Source organism: Dermacentor silvarum, chromosome 1 (genome assembly GCF_013339745.2).
Source record: "Dermacentor silvarum isolate Dsil-2018 chromosome 1, BIME_Dsil_1.4, whole genome shotgun sequence".
NCBI lineage: Eukaryota > Metazoa > Arthropoda > Arachnida > Ixodida > Ixodidae > Dermacentor > Dermacentor silvarum.
Genome location: NC_051154.1, coordinates 324,115,640 through 324,135,822, shown reverse-complemented (window position 1 = coordinate 324,135,822; position 20,183 = coordinate 324,115,640). Strand labels below are relative to the sequence as shown.

At 45.8% G+C, this 20,183-nt stretch overlaps 1 protein-coding gene across 1 annotated transcript in view; it reads right to left on the bottom strand.

Annotated features, from left to right (window-relative positions):
• Window positions 1-20,183, bottom strand: part of LOC119442935 (protein NEDD1-like) — a 131,318-nt gene that overhangs the window by 71,555 nt on the left and 39,580 nt on the right. Inside the window, exon 5 of the mRNA XM_049661944.1 lies at window positions 13,737-13,966. Within this exon, the coding sequence (XP_049517901.1) occupies window positions 13,737-13,966 (230 nt within the window). The remainder of the gene's footprint in view (window positions 1-13,736; window positions 13,967-20,183) is intronic.

Below are 20,183 nucleotides of genomic sequence, written 5' to 3'. Positions count from 1 at the left end.
CACAAAAATAGGCAGACAATTATGATGAATCTAATTTTCAGAGTTGCGGTGAATCGCGTGGCTGTACGAACCATTGGCCTCCACTGCGGGCGTTCTTCACAATGCTTGCATTGTGAAAGCGAGTGCTCGGGGTCATCCAGTGAGGTATTTACAGGTTTACACGGTCCGTTCTGCTTATTATTTTAATTTTAGGTGAATGTTTACTACAATTTGTATGGCCACTATAACTAACGTATAGACTCGTGTAAGGGCCACACTTTTCTGTCACTATTTTGACGAGCCTTTCATGGGACCGGGCCATTTGACCTCCTTTTTCCAACTACGAGTATGAAATCCGCCGTAAACCTCCGCGATAGCCTCCTCTCGACATCCAGTAGCGACGCGTGAATGTATGCTGCGCGCGACAATTGGCTGTTAAGCCCGATCAGAATCAGCGCACGGAATGCGATTGCTTCTCAGTTGGATGTCTTTTTTTTTAATATTGACTGTCAAGTTATGGGTGCGGCCCTTACATGGGTGCGATCCTTACACGGTTTCACACGGTAAGAATCTTCCTTCGTGCAATTGTCTTCTACTTCGCTATCACTAATACTGCTTCGCCTTCCCAGCCAAACTACACTCTTTTTTATTTTTTTAGTACTTTGAGCCCGAGTATAAGCGCTGCTGCGCATGATTTCTAGACTTCTATTTCTTCCGATTTTGAGTGAATTCGGTTACTGAGTGAATTCTATATACAAGGTGTTTCAGCTAACAGCTTCCAAAATTTTTAAAGGTGGCCTGAGGCTGATAGTACAATTTTAGTTCATGAGCTCGTCTACTCGAAGAGGCAGGCATTACTTGCACAAAAAATGAAATGCATAATCGACTAATTAACAAAATTAACCAATTAAGTTTTTAGCTAATTACCTTATGGCCCATGTTGCAATTTACAAATTCTAGCTGTGGAGTGCAGATCCACTTTGAACTAAATCTCAGGATGAAACCAGTATGGTCATCATCATCATCAGCCTATATTTCATGTCCACTGCAGGACGAAGGCCTCTCCCTGCGATCTCCAATTACCCCTGTCTTGCACTAGCGTATTCCAACTTGCGCCTGCAAATTTCCTAACTTCATCATCCCATCTGGTTTTCTGCCAACCTCGACTGCGCCCTTCTCTTGGTATCCATTCTGTAACCCTAATGGTCCACCGGTTATCCATCCTACGCATTACATAGCCTGCCCAGCTCCATTTCTTCCGCTTAATGTCAACTAGAATATCAGCTATCTCCGTTTGTTCTCTGATCCACACTGCTCTCTTCCAGTCTCTTAACGTTAGTCCTAAGATTTTTCGTTCCATCACTCTTTGTGCGGTCCTTAACTTGTTCTTGAGCTTCTTTGTTAACCTCCAAGTTTCTGCCCCATATGTTAGCACCGGTAGAATGCAACGATTGTACACTTTTCTTTTCAACGACAGTGGTAATCTCCCAGTCAGGATTTGGTAATGCCTGCCGTATGCACTCCAACCCAATTTTATTCTTCTGTAAATTTCTTTCTCGTGATCAGGGTCCCCTGTGAGTAATTGACCTAGATAAATGTACTCCTTTACAGACTCTAGAGGCTGACTGGCGATCCTGAATTCTTGTTCTTTTGCCAGGCTATTGAACATTATCTTTGTCTTCTGCATATTCATCTTCAACCCAATTCTTACACTTTCTCGATTAAGGTCTTCAATCATTTGTTGTAATTCGTCTCCGTTGTTGCTGAATAGGACAATGTCATCTGCAAATCCAAGGTTGCCGAGATATTCGCCGTTGATTCTCACTCCTAAGCCTTCCCAGTCTAAGAGCTTGAATACTTCTTCTAAGTATGCAGTGAATAGCATTGGAGAGATTGTGTCTCCTTGCCTGACCCCTTTCTTGATAGGTAACTTTCTAGTACTTTTCTTGTCGAGAACCAAGGTAGCTGTGGTATCCTTGTAGATGTTTGCTAAGATATTCACGTATGCCTCCTGTACTCCTTGATTACGCAATGCCTCTATGACTGCTGGTATCTCTACTGAATCAAAAGCCTTTTCATAATCTATGAAAGCCATGTAGAGAGGTTGATTGTACACCGCAGATTTCTCGATTACCTGATTTATGACATGGATATGATCCATCGTAGAATATCCCTTCCTGAAGCCAGCCTGTTCTCTTGGTTGGCTGAAGTCAAGTGTTGCCCTGATTCTATTGGAAATTATCTTGGTGAATATTTTATACAATACTGAAAGCAAGCTAATGGGTCTATAATTTTTCGGTTCTTTAACGTCTCCCTTCTTATAGATTAGTATAATGTTGGCGTTCTTCCAGCTCTCTGGTACACATGAAGTTGTGAGGCATTGCGTATAAAGGGCCGCAAGCTTTTCAAGCATATCTCCTCCATCTTTGATTAAATCTACTGTTATTCCATCTTCTCCAGCAGCTTTTCCCCTGGTCATGTCTTTCAAGGCCCTTCTAACTTCAGCGCTAGTTATAGAAGGAGCCTCTGTATCCGGTTCATCACTATTTTGAATGAAAGTAGCTTGGCTGTTTTGGGCACTGTACAGGTCAGTATAGAATTCTTCCGCTGTTTTTACTATGTCATCGAAATTGCTGATGATATTACCATGCTTATCTTTCAGTGCATACATCTTGCCTTGTCCTATGCCAAGCTTTCTTCTTACTGGTTTAATGCTGCGTCCATATTTTACGGCTTCGTCAATCTTTCCCACGTTATAATTTCGAATATCCCTTACTTTTTTCTTGTTGATTAGTTTTGACAGTTCAGCGAATTCTATCTGATCTCTTGAGTTGGACATTTTCATCTTCTGTTGTTTCTTTATTAGGTCCTTTGTTTCTTGGGAGAGCTTACCTACTGGTTGCCTCGGTGCCCTACCTCCCACTTCAATTGCTGCTTCTGAGATCAACTTAGTTACGGTTTCATTCATTACCTCTATGTTGTCTTTATCTTCCTTTTCTAAAGCTGCATATTTGTTTGCAAGCACCAGCCTGAATTGGTCTGCTTTTACACTTACTGCCTCTAGGTTGGCCTGTTTCCTCTTGACTAATTTCACTCTCTCTCTCTCTTCAAATTGAGAGAAATCCTAGACCTCACTAACCTATGGCCACTGCACTTAACCTTACCTAACACTTCTACATCCTGCACTATGCTTGGATCGGCAGAGAGTATGAAATCTATTTCATTCCTTGTTTCTCCATTAGGGCTATTCCAGGTCCACTTCCTGTTGCTGCGCTTCCTGAAGAAGGTATTCATTATTCAGAGCCTATTCCTTTCTGTGAATTCTACTAACATCTCTCCTCTTGCATTCCTAGAATCGATGCCGTAGTTGCCAATTGCTTGCTCACCAACCTGCTTTTTACCCACTTTTGCATTGAAGTCGCCCATGACTAAAGTATACTGAGTTTGCACCTTTCTCATTGCTAGTTCAACATCTTCATAAAACTGTTCTATTTCTTCATCATTGTGACAAGAGGTTGGGGCATAGGCTTGTACTACCTTCACTTTGTACCTCCTATTCAGCTTTATTATGACGACTGCTACCCTCTCATTAATGCTGTACCAGTAATGCAAACCAGTATGGTATGGTATGGTAAATCTTTATTACGGTCCCTCGGAACGCCCGTCAGCACGTAGTGGGCCCCTCCCACCTCGGTACAGAAAGGCCGAGCCTATCTGCTACATCGCGGGCCCGATGGTCACCAGTATCGAGACATTAATTCTCTAACTTTGCGGAGAAATACATTTGTGTGCCAGTCACTTTCTCAACAAAACGTCGTTTTATGCATCAAAGCACAAAAGTATGAAAAGAACTAATTATGGGATTTTACGTGCCAAAACCACGTCTGATTATGAGGCACGCTGTATAGTGGAGGACTATGGAATAATTTAGACCACCTGGGGTTCTTTAACGTGCACCTAAATCTAAGTATACGGGTGTTCTAGCATTTCGCTTTATCGAAATGCAGCCGCCGTGGCCGTGGTTTGATCTCGTGACCTCATGCTTAGCAGTCCAACACCATAGCCACCAAACAACCACAGCGGGTAAGTGCAAAAGTAACTGGAACGCCAATGCCTTTCTCCGCAATGTTCGGGAATTAATATTTCGTGCTATCTGCCACAGGTAACCTTTAAGAATTTTTTGAAAGTGTTTGCTGAAACACTCCGTATTTATGGCCTCTGTATGCAAGAGGCGATGTTTTCATCCCTAATGCCTAAATGTTGTAAATAATTAGAAGAGCTTTTTTTCTTTTATTTTGTCGCCAGTCGTTAGCATTGTCTACTGGAAAGAGAATCAATATTGAGACACATATCACTCACGTGCTTTTCACACGCCCTTGATAGAAGACTCTTGCGAAGGGGTCACTGAAGTCTGCAGGTTTTTATCAGGGTCAAAAAAGCACGCAAAGTAATTTCAAGTGAGGTGAACATACATCAACATATTCACTCTCTAGGTACAGGCTATCCATTTAGTTGACTACCTCCTTCTCTTTAAAAATATAATAAACTTTGTCCTTTGTATATATTTAAATACATTGTGTCTGTGCATGGTGTTCTCAGCGGAAATTTTTTAAAAAATGTTAAAGTGAGGAAACACGGATGAGGTAGCCGCCGCAGGTGCTTCTAATGCGCTTGTCCTCCTATTGTCAGGATTTGCCGAAATAAAGCGAAAGTATAAATTAAAAGCTGTGCACGTCCGCGCCAACAATGGTTGCCGTAAGCTTTTAGCCATAACAAAAGTAAAAATGTGGAGGCAACCGAAGAGAATCTTCAAATTATGTGGGTAACAGAACTCCGGTAATGACATTATAGGGGCGGGGTGTAGGCTACGGATCTCCGGGGGGGTGCTCAGCCCCAGAGCCCCCCCGGAGCCCCGACCGGGGGGGGCTCCGGGCCCCCCCCCGTAGTCGGCGCCTATGAGATGTGGGGACGCTCGACTCTCTTGCGCCCCGTTGTGTTGTTTTTGCCGCATAGCTCTTGCAACTCCTGTAATCCGGCTTCACCATGTAGCTAGGTGCTGCCGGGGGTCGGTGTTGTAGCAGGATAGTACGCGAGATGGTGCGAGTGTTGTGCTGCTAACGCCACCTAACAGCGGATTGAGTCCTCATTTGCGTGAGTCCCCTAACAGCGTGAGTCACGGTCTGTCTGGACGCACGCGCTCCCTCTCTCCTTACGGCCTGAGCAGGCGCCGAGGAGCCAGTGCATTTTTTTATGCACTGCCGCACCGGTCATCTCCGCTAGAAGTCGCTGCGAGCCAACCCTTGCTGCGGTGGCGCCGGCGTGTTGAGTTTTCAACACGGTCGGCGTGCACGTGGGCGCATTTTTCCATGGGCTGTTTTTTTTCTTCATTGTGTTGAAATGCGTGAATGAATGGTTTGCCACGTGGAGTGAGTGAAGTGATCTGCACGCCTGCCGCATGATTCGAACGTCTTGTTGACAAAGTCACGTTTTGTAGCAAGTTTCTGCATCTGACTTTTCATGGATACTCTCATCACAGACTAGTGAATTGAAGCTTCGCATGTCAAGATTGTGGCTATGGTGCATTGTTGTGTGTCGTTTTGCCAGTCGCGGTCTGGAAAGACTCCCGGTGTGTCGTTTCACCAGTTTCCAGCTGATCAGGAACTGTGCGCCAAATGACAAAGAAACATTTCGCGTGAGAATCTCGTCATTAAAGACAAATCGCCCTTGACTACAGTATGCAGCAAGCACTCTATGGCGAGTGACTACATCAGTGATTGTAAATTAAGAAAACTGGTTCCCGGTGCAATTCCAACCATATGTGAAGGCTATCCGTCTTACCTAGCACCCAGTGCGAAGAAAGCACGTAGGATCCCAAAAGTCCGACACACTCCTAGAAAGCGAGCAAAACTAACGGCAGGCCCAGACGATGGCGAGAATGCAGCTTTAGAGTCGTCGGAGCAAGGAAACGAGCAGAAAGCTACTACATGCACGCAAACAACACGTACGATGCGCAGCGGGCAAATCATAACCGATTAATGACACCAAGGCTTCGTTCACAGGTGCGTATTATTGCTCCAAGTGCTCAAAAGTACAGTAGCAACTAGAATCACAGACAAAGATTATTTCTTCATATCGTGACGACAAGCGCTACTCATCGTTGAAAAACATTGCTGCAGACACCGAAAAAGGAGAAAAAAAAGCTGTCTTCGTGCTTCACCAAGTTGACGGATACCAGAATAAATTCCAGTCTTACTCCGAAGAAGTAATCGGAGAGTACGTCATATGGCACTTTCTGTCACCAAAAGGCTATGATTATGCCCGAACTGAACTGCTCACACTGCCACACAAGTGCACACTGCAACGCTTCGTCGGTCCTAGCTCAACTTCTTCTGGAATGAGTAGTGCCATGAAGGAGAGGCTGATCTACGAGACTTCCCTTCTCAGCCACAAACAGCACATGGCTTCGTTAATATTAGATGAAGCTGCAATAAAGCCGAAGTGCATATATGATTGGAAGTCCGACGTAGTATTTCGGATAAGAGACAAGCCAGAAAATGGTCCACCATGTATTAAGAACGAAACACTTGCTAACCGGGTCTTATGTTTCATGCTCCACGGAGTGACCAGCTCGTACAAGATCCCATGTTCATACTATTTCACAAGGCAGCTCAGCGGCAGAGACTTGTATGCATGGACGAAAGACATCTCTGCAGTTGAGGAATGCGGCTTTGTAGTCATTCGTATTGTTACTGATAACTACTCCGCGAATGGAACAATGTTCAAGCTCATGGGGAATGGTTCATTGTCAACTGTAGCGAAGCATCCTCATGATGGTGAAAGAGCCATGTTTTTAAGTTTCGATCCTTGCCATGTTTTCAAAAATTTCCGCAGTAAATTTTTGGAACGTGAGCTCACAGTCGGCACTGGCATCATCAGTGGCACATTAGTGCAAAAGTTGTACGAGTACCAGAAGAAAATGACAATAAAGTTGGCCAGAAATCTGACAAGAAAACATGTGTATTCGTCGAACCTTGAGAAAATGAACATGCTACGCGCCGTGCAGGTGTTTTCGCCCCAAGTCATTGCAGCGCTGGAACACCTCCAGCAGAACTCGCGAAGAAACTCTGCTCTCTTTGCTTTCAAGGACGCAATATCTACGATCAACTTCATGAAAGTGATTAAAAAATGGTTCGACATTCTTGACACAACATACAAGGGAATCGATTGCAAAATGCCCATCTTCAGGAAAAACGATGACCGATTACTGTGGCTGCAAAATGAATTTTGCAACTACGTGAAGACTATTCAAGACTGTTCCATCACAACTGGTGTTGGCAGCTTCACAGAGGAAACACATAACGCCATACTTTTTAACACTAAGTCTACAGTGGAGGTAGCCCAATTTCTGCTGAGAAGAGGGGTCAACTACGTTCCGACTAGGAAACTCAACATCCTATCGAGGCATTATTTGGAAAACTTCGGTTCATGTGTGGAGGTAACGACGCGCTGTACGCAAGAGCCGTTGCAGCAGCTCTGGATCACATTGTAAAGAAAAAAGGACTGCCATGGAAAGAAGCCATCATGCAAGGTGAAGACGCCGAAGCAGCAGCAACATCTGTTTCTTAAGATCTAGTTCAAGAACTGATAGCCCTGTGAGCACATCCTCCAGCTCCTCCTCCGTCTCTTGCTTACTCAGGCTTGGTGTATGTAGGTGGCTATATTACCAAGCTTATCAGTAATCTCGGGTGTGACGCTTGCGTCATGCTTGTGACGACGAACAAGACTAGCAGTCGTCTGTACAAACTTCTGCGTGCACAAGAGAAAGGCGAACTTCACTATCCAAAGCCGGAGTTTCTTGTTCTCCTGGAAATGATTTCGTCATTTTTTGAAAAGGCAGTCAAAGAACTCCCGCGATCGAAGATTCTCGAAACCTTGATGCTAATCGTTGAGCAGCATCTGGAAGATTCACCCCTCCCGTGCTGCCCGGAAGGTGTTGACAGGAGTCACACCAAACGCTTAGCACATCTGATCTGTGAAAAGTTTCTCCGAATTCTTCTTATCAACTATACAAAGAAATTAAGAGACAAAAATGACAAGCCCTCTAGTTTCATCCACAAAACAACGCGAAAGCATTTCCGGCTGTAAACAACATGTCTCGGAACTGTGAGCCGCACGAGAATGTCATATAGTTTATTAAAAGCAGTGCCTATTACTGCTTTTAGTTGTTTTAAGCATGTGCAACGCTGTCAGAGCTTCAAAGGGACAAGTATCTCTCTCATTAGTGTGTTTTGTGCAATAAAAACAGATTGAACGTGTTCGAGCGGCAAATGCTTTTATTGTAATAATACATTTTAATGTACCGCCAGAGACTGCTGGCCTTTAAGATGAAAATAAATGTTTTCTAACCTTGGTTTCTTACTGGGCCGCTATTTTGTAGCGATGCCTTTAACGTAATAATGCCTTTTCACGCTTATCGTGCTTTGTCAGTGGTCAGAGCGACGGTCCGCTCACGATATCAACGTTGATAGCGCGAGCGGACCGGCGCTCTGACCACTGACAAAGCGTGATAAGCGCGAAAAGGTATTATTACTTTAAAGGCATCGCTACAAAATACCGGCCCTGAAGTACCTTGCTTTCCTGTTGAGAAACCTGTGCAAGGTTTCTGAACCAGCGCGCGGCCAATGGGAGCAGCGTGCGTCGTGACCAGCCATGCTCGAACGAACATTTCTGAGGTTCCCTTCGAGCGGAGAGGGTTGGCTCGCAGCATCTCCAGAGAGTTGCGGCGGTAGGTAGCAGCGGCCCCTCTTGCACAGGCCGTAAGGAGAGAGGGACCACGCGTCCAGACCGGCCGGCCGTGGGGGACTATCCTCTTCGGCTTGGGGTAGGCGGCTTGCGTTGGCGCGAATTACATGTTGGTGTCTAGCGTTGGGGCGAACATATTCGCTCGATATCCTGTTGCGGTGAGTTGGACTCCCACAATTACGTCCGCACCCATCAGCTACCTGGCAATGGTGTATGAAAGCTGCAATAAATGCCCTTGTGATTGTCTGCACTAGCTCTGTTGTCATTCCTTTGTCCCAAGGGCATATTTGAAACTCTAGAACGGGTGCCTCTGCAGGTGTGAAGGGCTACTCTTTAATGAAGCGTCAGCAAGGAAGGATTTGCGAGCTATCCTCGCATGCCAGTGACAGGTGCCAGTGTTTCGCTGTCCACCACAAGATGAAACTTGTCCCACAAAACACCTTGGCATCGGATTCTTGCACCAGTTTATAGCGACCCTCTCAGTCCACCTCTCAAGTCTCGAGTGTTGCCCGTCACCACTGTAGACATTGCACTCGTAAAACACAGGTAGTTGAGGATGATGCAGGGTTCATGTTCGATTTACAGAGAAACACACCGTAGTTCGTAGGGCTGAGTGACTACCAATCACAAGGGACTTTACAATCATGATGAGCTAACGAGAACTGTCGCTTCAGAAAAAAGTGAACAAATTTTATTTCTGCTATCCCACTGGTTTTTCCATTCAGTTCTCCTTTCCTTTGGATGACGTTCAGCCCCGCACGAAGCGCTGCACATGTTGCGGAGAGCTTAACCACATACATGTGGCGACAACTATGGCATTTCCTTTTCTGTTTTGAAGCTCGTCTGACGCGCCTTGTGTGGCATTGAATAAGTGCTTGGCAAGTGGCAAACAACCACTTAAAAGCCAGTCGGTGACCTTATGAATAGTTGCAAGCTAAGGCACATGCCACAAGCCGAGCTCCACTTTTTGCTCAGTTCACCTGCATCAATTTGGCTATAGTTTCGATACGTTGCATGTCCGCTAACTCTGAGAGCAATCACTGTACGCCAGTGGAATAACAGTAGGCAGACCTTTGGGTAATTTTTCTTCTGCAAAAGTGGAGCACTAGCAAGGATTTCGGGCCTTGGTGAGGCTCCAGTTCTAACCCACCCGATGAAATATGCCTGTCGGCCAGAGCCCAGCTAAATGTACGCCAGGCTGCCCAAGCCTGGCCCGTGGACCAAACCGGACTCGGGCCAACCTGTGAACACCTATATTGGGGAGTGCAGTGCATCTACGAGAATTTTTCTCTTTTTACTGAGCTGCACGTGTGACCATATTATGCTTTGTGTCAAAGACCCATCAATGATTTTGTGCTTGAGACATGAGTCTGTTACTTTTACAGTATTTACAATTTTACGCATCCAAATTAATGCTTTAATGTGGGTGGCATTTATGCACCCAAAATGTATTCAGTTATGACAAAATCTTATCCCATCCCTGCCTACGCAATAACATACATCGGAGTAGAACTGCAGTGCAAAAAAACTCTAATCTCTGCCAAGCGTACACATTACGCAAGCGTCACGACAATCTCAACGACCGCAAAGTTGCAATAATAATCTTTATTTGCACTTGAAAAAAAAAAGGGGGGGGGAGAGGTGTAAAGAGAAAGAGGTGGACCGTATGTACAGCTGCGCAACCTAGACGCTGTCTGTCAAGGGTAGGAATTAAAAATTTCAGGGTATCAACCAATCACCTGCGTTATTTGCATGCAGCATACACTAGCCCATGCAAATGAAATGGGGTTGTCAGTCTGAGTGTCTGCTCTATTGTGGTGTTTGATTAATTGATGAACTCGTGAGTAGATGTAACTGTAGCACAAAAAGAAAGGATGAGACCGAAGAGAAACATAATGTGCAGAGACTGGAACTTCAGGTAAAAAAACTATTTCTTTGTTACATCCTGTTATCGGCATGAACTATGGGTCTGGAAACATTTTAGTGGCCCCTTCATCCAGTTTGTAAATGCCTTCTTCCAATGTTGATGAGCAAAACGAGAACAAGCTGAAAGCAGGAGCCAACGTTTCGACAAGTGGACTTGTCACCATTGGTTCCTGCTTTCACCTTCTCGTTTTGCTCATTGTCTCGAATTTCCATCTCCCACCTTCCCCATGTTTTGGTACTTCGAAGTTAGCACCTACACTGAATTTTCAGGGCCTAAATATGCCTTTTCCGTGTTTTGTTGTAGCCTCATTTTGTTTATAAAGTTATAATCCACGGGGAAACTTGGGTGAAGGCAGTCAAGTCAAGTCTATTTCAGCATTTCTTTTGTACAAGAACAGCAGAATGCTAGGACAAGCACAAAAAGCTGCTAAGCTACAGCTTGACTGGGTGCTTGGCCCATTACTTGGCAGTAACAAGAGACAGAAAAATACACTTGAGTGAAAAAAAATATATTTACAGATTTCAAATGGTCACATAAATAGAAAAAAGGAAAAGAAAACACAAAGCACATAATATAAAATACTCAAAACCCTGCAGCCACTGCTCTATATAAAATACTCAAAAACCTGCAGCCACTGCTCTATATAAAATACTCAAAAACCTGCAGCCACTGCTCTGTTATAGTAAGCCACCATATAATATAAACTGAACAGTAGCCCACAGAACAGCAGCCTACAGAAAACGCAAAGCACATGACGTAAAATAATTAGAAACCTCATTACAGAAGCAATAACACTGAGTGTCTACAAGGAAACTTTAAAAAAATAAGATAAACAATTAAAAAAGCACAACATAAGTATTTCAATTCGATGTAATAGTCTAATCATACAAATCAACGAACAGTCTATATGTATTTAAGAGCACCAGCGATTTAGTAGGTAAGTTTTCCATTTTTTGCAGGTTATCTATGTCGATACTGTCATTTTCCAGGTCACCTAAAAGGGTAGCTATGTGCGATTTTAACCTGTTTCTTCCATGACATATACTTGAAAAGCGAACTGACCGCTATGGAGAGGTGAATCTTGGAAAAGGGCCAGTGTCTGGCAATCCCGTTGGATCGACATCAACGTTCGGTTCCCAAGGTGTCAACCGCTGCCTGTGTTCGGGGGCGTACAAGCAAGATTGGAGGCGGATCCCGGCGGGAGACGATGACACATCACGTGCGGGATATGGCCACCTGATCAAAGACTGTGATTGGCCTAAAAGAACCTCAATGAACTCCCTCCACGAGTGAAAGGGGGAAATTAGCTGGTTTAAAAAGGGGAGCTTGAGTGTTGGGAAGGGCGCTCGGAGATGCAACGACATCGCATGTAGTAAGCTCCGATGATCATGGAGCCCATATTTGTTTGAAACTATGTACATATGTATATAAAACGTTTTGCTCTCAACTCTCTGGATAACCCCGTCTCCCGGCACTTGGCACGACACCACACATGACTCATTCGTGGCCGCTCGGACTTCGCAACAGCCCACCTGTCACAGACACAGACTCTGTTACAACTCTGTAAGCGGGGTATGAAAAAAAAAATGTGGTTGATCCCTCTTATATAGGAATCGGTATAGAACACGAAAGTGAAACGTGTCTTCACAGAAGTAGTGTAATGTTTATTGCACATTGATATATAATGTCTATTGGTGTTTTGTGGCTAAAGCGCCCTTAGGCGTTGATGCACCCACGCTGACGCCTGGTGGCACGTCTCCTCCATCCCGACTACCAACGTCGATGACCATGAGCAACCGTCGTGCATATGGAAGCTGCACTACGCTGCACACGCTAGCACAACGCGAAAGACGAAGCACGTAACTGACACACTAATACAACGCGCAAGACAAAGCACGTAACTGAATCGTCACCGAGTCAAATCAGCGCGTACAGCGCGTCGTAATTGCAGCCTCCGCGATCAACTTCAGAAACATTTTCAGAGCTAATTGCGGAGGCCACGCTCCGCTGTGCTGAGTACGGTGAACGCCACCTAGTAGTGCTTCTGCGAGAACGCGTTGGTAGTGCTTCTTGATGCCAGCGTCCCTTCGAATGCTGGCATCGAGGCGTCGTAGTGCTGAGACCACCGAAGCGTTCACTGTCGGTGCGCGTTAGTGTCATAATGCAGTACTTCTCTTTTCTGCTCGTAGGCGGCGGCACCGCCCCGAGCACGAGCGCGGGTACACGGAGGAGTGTTAGATATATAAGGCGCGTCTGTGTAGCTCTCTGCAAATGCGTTTGTGGCGCAATGGGTTAAACGCTCGGCGATCTATCGTCGCGGACCGAGAGGTCGTGGGTTCGATTTCCAAATTTTGCATGTTTGTGGAACTTTTTCTTCTGGTTTCTTTCTTTGTATTATGTTCGTGTATGTTCGTGTGACGTATTTCCGTGACGGAAATACGTCAGTGAAGTCTTGGTGGACCCCGGCATAAAACACTTTCGTGTTAAAAAGGGGTGGATGGGGCCTTCATCTTCACTGGATACGAGCCACATGATGTGTTCAACGTGGCTGAAGCCGGCCTGTTCTTATAACCTAAGAAGAGGCAGTGTTCTAAAAGTGTGCCAAGTCTGCCAAAAGTGTAAGCAGTGCATTACAGTTTTGTCTTGCTGCAAGGGGTATTGCACACACACACATTAAAAATCTCAGCTACATCATTTTGTATACAACACTTCACAAGGTGCATCATTTCTTGTACCTGTTGCTAGTAATTAGTTACATTTTCGATGTTAACGTCTGTATAAAGATTGTTCGTGTACTACTCATTGTTTAAAGTGCTTGACGTGGCTATTAATATTCCGATTTTTAGAAGGTGTACACACTGCTCTTTTTGTATTGTGATTTGCTTTGTTTTCTTACTGCTGATTTCTGTGTCTTCCATGCCCTTTTGCTCTGTCTGCCTTGTGGCGACTTCTACCCATGCCTCTGTCAAGCTGTTTATACAGATCTTTGCCAGCCCGAACAATGTGGTGAATAGAGTGAATTGATTACCTGGCCATGCGCATGTCGAACAGGACTAGGCGGCCGTCGTAGCCGGCTGTGATCACCAGCGACTCGCTTACAGGTGACAGCGTCAGGCTGCTCGCACCAAGCCGGGGATGCAGGCAGTGCCAGCTCTTCAAGCGCCTGCTGCTTGTGTCCCAGATGTAGAGCAAGCCATCCATCGCAGTGGTCACCAGCTTGAAGCGACTGTGCGGTGACCACTGCAACCCAACCACCGCCTGGAAGAAAGAGAAACTGGGGCTTTAGCTCTGCGCAGAAAAAGTGCTCATCAACCTCAGAGAAACTTTCCCAGATCAAGGAATTTCAAGCATTGAATACCAATTGTGACAATGGCAAACAGTCCAAGGCATAAGATTAACTGACAAATCGTACCGGTGTGCAACAGGTTACCCCACTGCGAGGATGAAATTGTGCACCAGGGCGCCCCTGTGTGCACACTAGTGCAATTTGCCGAGGGTGCCATAAGATTTATCAGCCTATTTTTATTTCTATTGCAAGACGAAAACTTCTCCCAGCAATATCCAATCATCCCTGTCTTGCGCATTAGCCGATTTCAAGTTGTGCCTGCAAATTTCCTGATTTCATCACCCTCACCTAATTTTATGCTATCCTCAACTGCGCTTCCCTTCCCTTGGCACCCATTCTGTAACCATAACGAAATAGCATTTCACTACGCACTACATGACCTGCCAAGCTGCATTTTTCCCTATTAATGTCTACTAGAATATTGGCTACCCCTGTTTGTTCTCTGGAAGACAGCACACCATTGTCTTCCAATCAATTAACATTTCTCATTCAATCACTCGTTGCATGGTCCTTAACTTCCTCTCGAGCCTCTTTAAAGGGTCCCTGAAACAGTTCGGACAAATTTTGTAGACACGTAGGGTACAGCTACAGTAAAACATTTGCTCACCAATTTGTGTGAAACGTCTTATATCAAGAGACCTACGAAGAATTACAAGTTACCCTCCTCCCTTGCTATGCTTTTTCTCCTCAACTCGTTCGCCGAGTGATCGGGGCTAAGCTCCGCCTTCACTGGCTCTACGTCATGATATGACGGCGTGTTATCTACTTCCGGCTTTCTTGGAGCCAGCGTACGAAGCCTCTCTTAACGTTATCCTCTCCAACCTCTCTGCCAGCCGCCAGGCACTCGATCCCAAGCGAGAGCTTCAAAGTAGCGTGCGTTGTGAGCATTTTGTCGCAGTGCCGAGCGCGGCTGGTATTCCGGTAAACACAGTTGAGCTCGGCATTTTGATGGATCAATGGAAGCATAAACTAAAGCCCCTCCATACTACTATTTTATTTATTTATTTAAGTACCCTAAAGGCCCGTTAGGGCATTACATAGGGGGGGGATGACGGAGCTTCAGTCACCGCAGTGAGCCAAGTAAGCAGCCTGATCGGTCTAAAGTCGGTTTGCATGGTCCAGCCACCTGGTGGCGCACAGCTTAACCAGTAAAACAAATAGCTGATATTGCTGTAACCAAGTACAAAAAATTTTGAACATCTAGAAAAACAACGTGTTCACAATAACGCTCCTTTCAAAAATTTACGCCAGCTGCAAAGTAGAATACGCTTGATTAATGCTATACTATTTGTTCTGTGTTTGGTTGAGCTCAGTGCCACCAGGTGGCTGCACTGTCCAGGCCATTCACGTTTGCGCCTCCGCTAATCCCATAAAACGTGCGGCTAGAGTGACCTCGAATGCGCAGTCAGCTTGCGCTTGCGTTTACCCGAATACCGGACACGCGAATCACTACTGTGCTGTATAGTAATCCGACGTGAAGTGACGGCCGCAAACGCGTGGATGCCGGTGCCGATCGGAGACCCACAACCAGCGCTGCAGCCACTTCGCTTGTATGTTTGCCTTGCAGAGGAACACGATGTCGCAGCTTGACATGTCGCCGATCACTACATTTGCGGCCCACAACGCGAGGGTGAACCATGGTGCTCGCTAAAAGACAAATTGAGACCAACATAGACCGCGCAGCTCACGTCAACACGGAGCATGTTACAACACAAGCAGACGACACTTGCTCTGTGCCTTAGTGCTTTCAAGAGTGCAGTGATACACTGTCCTTGTGCATTCTCTTTCTGTTACTTTCTTTTTGTAGAAACAAATTAACTAACATTTCAACTATTACAAACAAAATTTATTCACTATGATGTTGGAAAAATTATCGACGATGCGCCAATTGGATAGCTGGCCCTACTGACGTGATATGGTCAAATCGCATCAAATGGTCAGGGGTGGCTTAAAATTCATCCGAGTGGCGTGCTGTGATCGGTAGCGATGCGCCTTTTTAAAACCCTGTAAGAAATTACATGCTTTACGCAGAGCACTTAGATGCATCAATTAATGATCAGAAGGACCTACCCTAACGACTCGGAACCTTTGTACAAAATCGTCAAAATCATTTCAGGGTCCCTTTAAGGGGAGGCATGGCTTGTCGAGATAATTTTGCTGTTTCTTTACCAATTTGATGAAGCTATTGTAGCAAAGTGACGCAGCAGTTAGTTTTCGGACGCATCAGCTCACTAGGGAGACGACGATGAAGGGGGATGAGCTCTGGCAGCGGCAGGTGCAGATCGGCAGGTACGACGACAACAAGTAACATTTGAAGAAACTAGATTTATTTAACTTGGCATTAGCTTGGTTCCTTAAAATTGTACACACACTTATTATACATGAAACGATGTCATACTGATCGTCGACAGCCTGCCTGACCGGCCTGGTCTCCCGTGGTGAAGTGGTGCCGTGGGCTGCTGTGTCCTTGCTCACTCTCAACGGCTCAAAACCCCTTCCTTAAATGCGTTTCTACAGCATTCAAGGGGCCCGCGGACCCGTGGGAGACGCAAGCCTCTGCACCAATCATCTATTCAAGCCAATCAGGCAAGCCGTCGTGCTCCAATAGGGGCCAGAGTTTTCGGGACCATGCAAACATGGTTGCGACAATAGACCGTGAACAACAAATTTGGCCATGCCTAATGAACCTTTTCCTCCCCCGATACAGCTGAGCGTGGAGCGACCGTGCTACTCGTGCACACACTCCTTTAAACCCGTTTCGGGATTCCTCAAGGTCGGCCGCGGCATACGTTTTTCGCAACACTATACAGGCCTGTACAGTTTCTTCCTCTGATATTAAATATACAACTATGTTTTCAATATGTCAAGTAGTTCACAAGATGAAAAATGATTGCCCTCAATCGTTTGCTCAATTAACTTTATAAGTATATGTGCTAACGTTCTTATAAACATATGGATGCATACTAGAATCTGTAAGGACAACGCTGCAAACATACTTTATATTGGACAATTTTTAGTCATTTTACAGCACAACGAAGTTCAGTGTTTCCACAGGAAATCGGGAGCAGCAAAGATAATTCAAAAGTTGAAATTTTGGGACCTGAAAAAAATCTCAGCACTGCTATCTCCACACATTTATCTTTGTGCTGCAAAAAAATCACACCTCTAGCTGCCCTAGGTCAAGATATATGACTGCAGCAAGTTATCAAAGTGCCACACGAGGAAATATAGAATTCTATGTAATGGTAAACCTTTAAAAAATTGCATATTTACGCTGAGAATAGGCTTATCTTCAGGCCTAAATTTGCACGGACTGCAAAGGCCGCTATGCGTGGTGCTTATCTTTAAAAACACTTAGCGTCGTTTGCCGATTGCCTGTAACTTGAATAGCGCAGGCAGTGAGCACACTTTTGGTAAATTTAAACTGGTTGGTCTGATCACCATGGACGTACAGTGAACTCATGCTGACGCCTCCCCGCCATTTGCACACACAGGCCGGAGCTTTATGGCAAGACCGTGCTACCGCTCACCTTTGTCTATGTTTTACTTCATATCTTGCACTTTTCAACTGCTTGCAAGGCACTCAGTCCCTCCGAACTTATCATTGGCGAACACTGTTGCATCGAGCAGTAGGTCCGTTGTGTCAGGGCATTCGGCTGCAGTCTCACTTCTGTTTTGTGTTTTAGATGATGTGGATGTAGAATTTGCATGTCATGGTGAATATGGCCGCTGTACACAATGCTGTTAGCAGCTGACGGGTTTGCTAGTCTGGCGTCGTCTGTTAGACCTTATCGCAGCGGTCTCGGCGATCGAGCCCCTAAGCGCGGCAAGTCTGGCATCCTGTATGTCTCGAGTTGTTGCAAGGTGCCTTTTAATGATCTCAGCAGGCATCTGCTTCTAGACTTTACACTTAGAGCAGAACTAGTAACTACAATAGGACAAAATGACATGCTGACAATGCAGCAGACGACTGGAACGCTGCTTGGCCAATACGATCTGGCATGCTGCTGTAATGCAAGTGAAGAAGCCAATACGATCGAGCGTTAGTAGGTATCGACATTTTCCAGAAATCCTATAAACAAGGACAGCCAGTGGTAGCGGGAACATAAAGATGAGGGGCCACTCTTTCAAACGAGACGATCAGAAACTCAATGGCAGCTGCACAGCGTAGAAGGCCCTTTTTTTTTTGGAGCGTTCATCAGTGAACAGTACGACTATTTTCCGGTGTAAAAGACACAGTTCATTTATGAATTTTTCATCGGTGCATGCTATAGAACGATGCGACTTATGTTTTCTTTCCAAGAAAAACTGCCCTCAAAATCAGATTTGATGTTATGGCCATGCGAATTGCGCTGGTTGACTTAATTGCTACGAGTTCTGTGCGCACTACTGAGGTACCGGGTTCTTCTCGAGTTGCCGAGCGCCGTGCAAGAAGGATGGAGCAGCAACGCAAGCGGCGGCAGGCTGACCGCGAGTCAACCAACCCCGAAGTCGTCGCATCTGCAGATTGCGGTCGATATACGGTGCGCGCCGCTGCGCAACCTACACAGTTGCTACCACAGTACAAGCCGACCCCCTTTCCACTTTCCTCCCTTGTGCGCGATTCAGCTCACCGTCACGCGCTTTCGCTCGTACATACAGCATAGGGCACGCAGCGACAGTGTTATCGCCCTTAGACTTTATACGGAACATCACAGCGACGCCGACGGCAAAAATGCACCTGGACTGTCCATATAATTGCTATCGCAAAGGCCCTGGCCATTCCAACAGCAGTGACGACAGCCAGGAATGGGCGCTGGCACGCCGGCTACTTTCTGGAAGCGCCGAAAAGTCCAGTGTTATAAGCATGAAAATTATGACAAACTGTGCAGGAGGCACTGTCGTGTGGTGTGCGGAATGTGAACGGCTGCACTCTTTTTCGGAGAACGAATCCTCTTGCTGTTTCCGCCACTGCTGGAGCACAAATGCTGAAGCTATTCTGGTGCAGCGTTCGGTCAATTTTCTGTATTTGGTTGTTTGGCGCAGGAATTTGAGTTTGTATCAAAATGGCGCAATTGGTGCCGGAGTCCCACCTCTGTAGGTAGGTGGAATTTCCCCCACCACTTGCCATGGGAAGAATTCCGACATCGTGATTATCACAAATTCAACTATCATCATATTGAATTCTATAGTTCAATAAAAAATAAGTTATTTCAAACCTGTTTTCGTTGTCTTCATTGTATAGTTGGAGTCATATGACATTGTAGAGACATACCGTATTTATACCCTAGTTACTACACGGGCATGCTAACCGCAGTTAAGACGCACCTCAGTTCCGGCCAACCTCAGTTACACCCAGTTAGATGGAACGCCTAACTGCGGTTATTCCACTAACCATGGTCACTGCAAACTGAGGTTGGCCACCTCAGTTAGCTCAGGTTAACGAAGCAAACAGACAAAATGGCGGCACCCATGCGGATGGATGAAGGCCGCACGGCTCCAACCAAGGTTATGGCCAAAAAGTCTTCCCAAAGGCGTGTCAACTGGTCTGTCTCAACAACAGAGTCATTGATACGCCTTTGGGAAGACAATGTTGCCGCGCTGCAGTCGAACACGCGAAATGCACGTATATACGATGAGATGATGCGAAGCCTCAACACACGCCTGCCTGCCGGCGAAGTTCCATTCACAGTGAAGCAGCTCTGCCAGAAGCTTGAGAACTTCAACAAGCAATACCGGTGCGTACGAAGTCTCCACTAACCACGTTGTGACAGTGCGTAGCCACTGTGTTTGTGTATATGTGTAGGCTAAATCCGATGCGTAAACTCAATAGCGTGCAAACCAAGCGCTGCCGCACGGTGTCTGCAGTTGGGCCTAATCTTATGTGGGTGTCACACGGCGCATTTTTGATCGCGACCAAGCCCCATCCGAATCGAATTTCTTGGTCGTGATTGACACATTTGCGTCTGCTGTGCGAGGGAGCCGATAGCAATCAAGAATTTCGATCCGGATCTGGATCGGGGTTGATCGCGATCAAAAGTGCGCCGTGTGACCCCCGTATTATGTGCGTGTCAGACGCGCACTTTCGTCGCGGTCGAGACCGATCGGGATCAAACTTCTCGGTCGGGATTTGCTCCTTTGCAAAAGCTA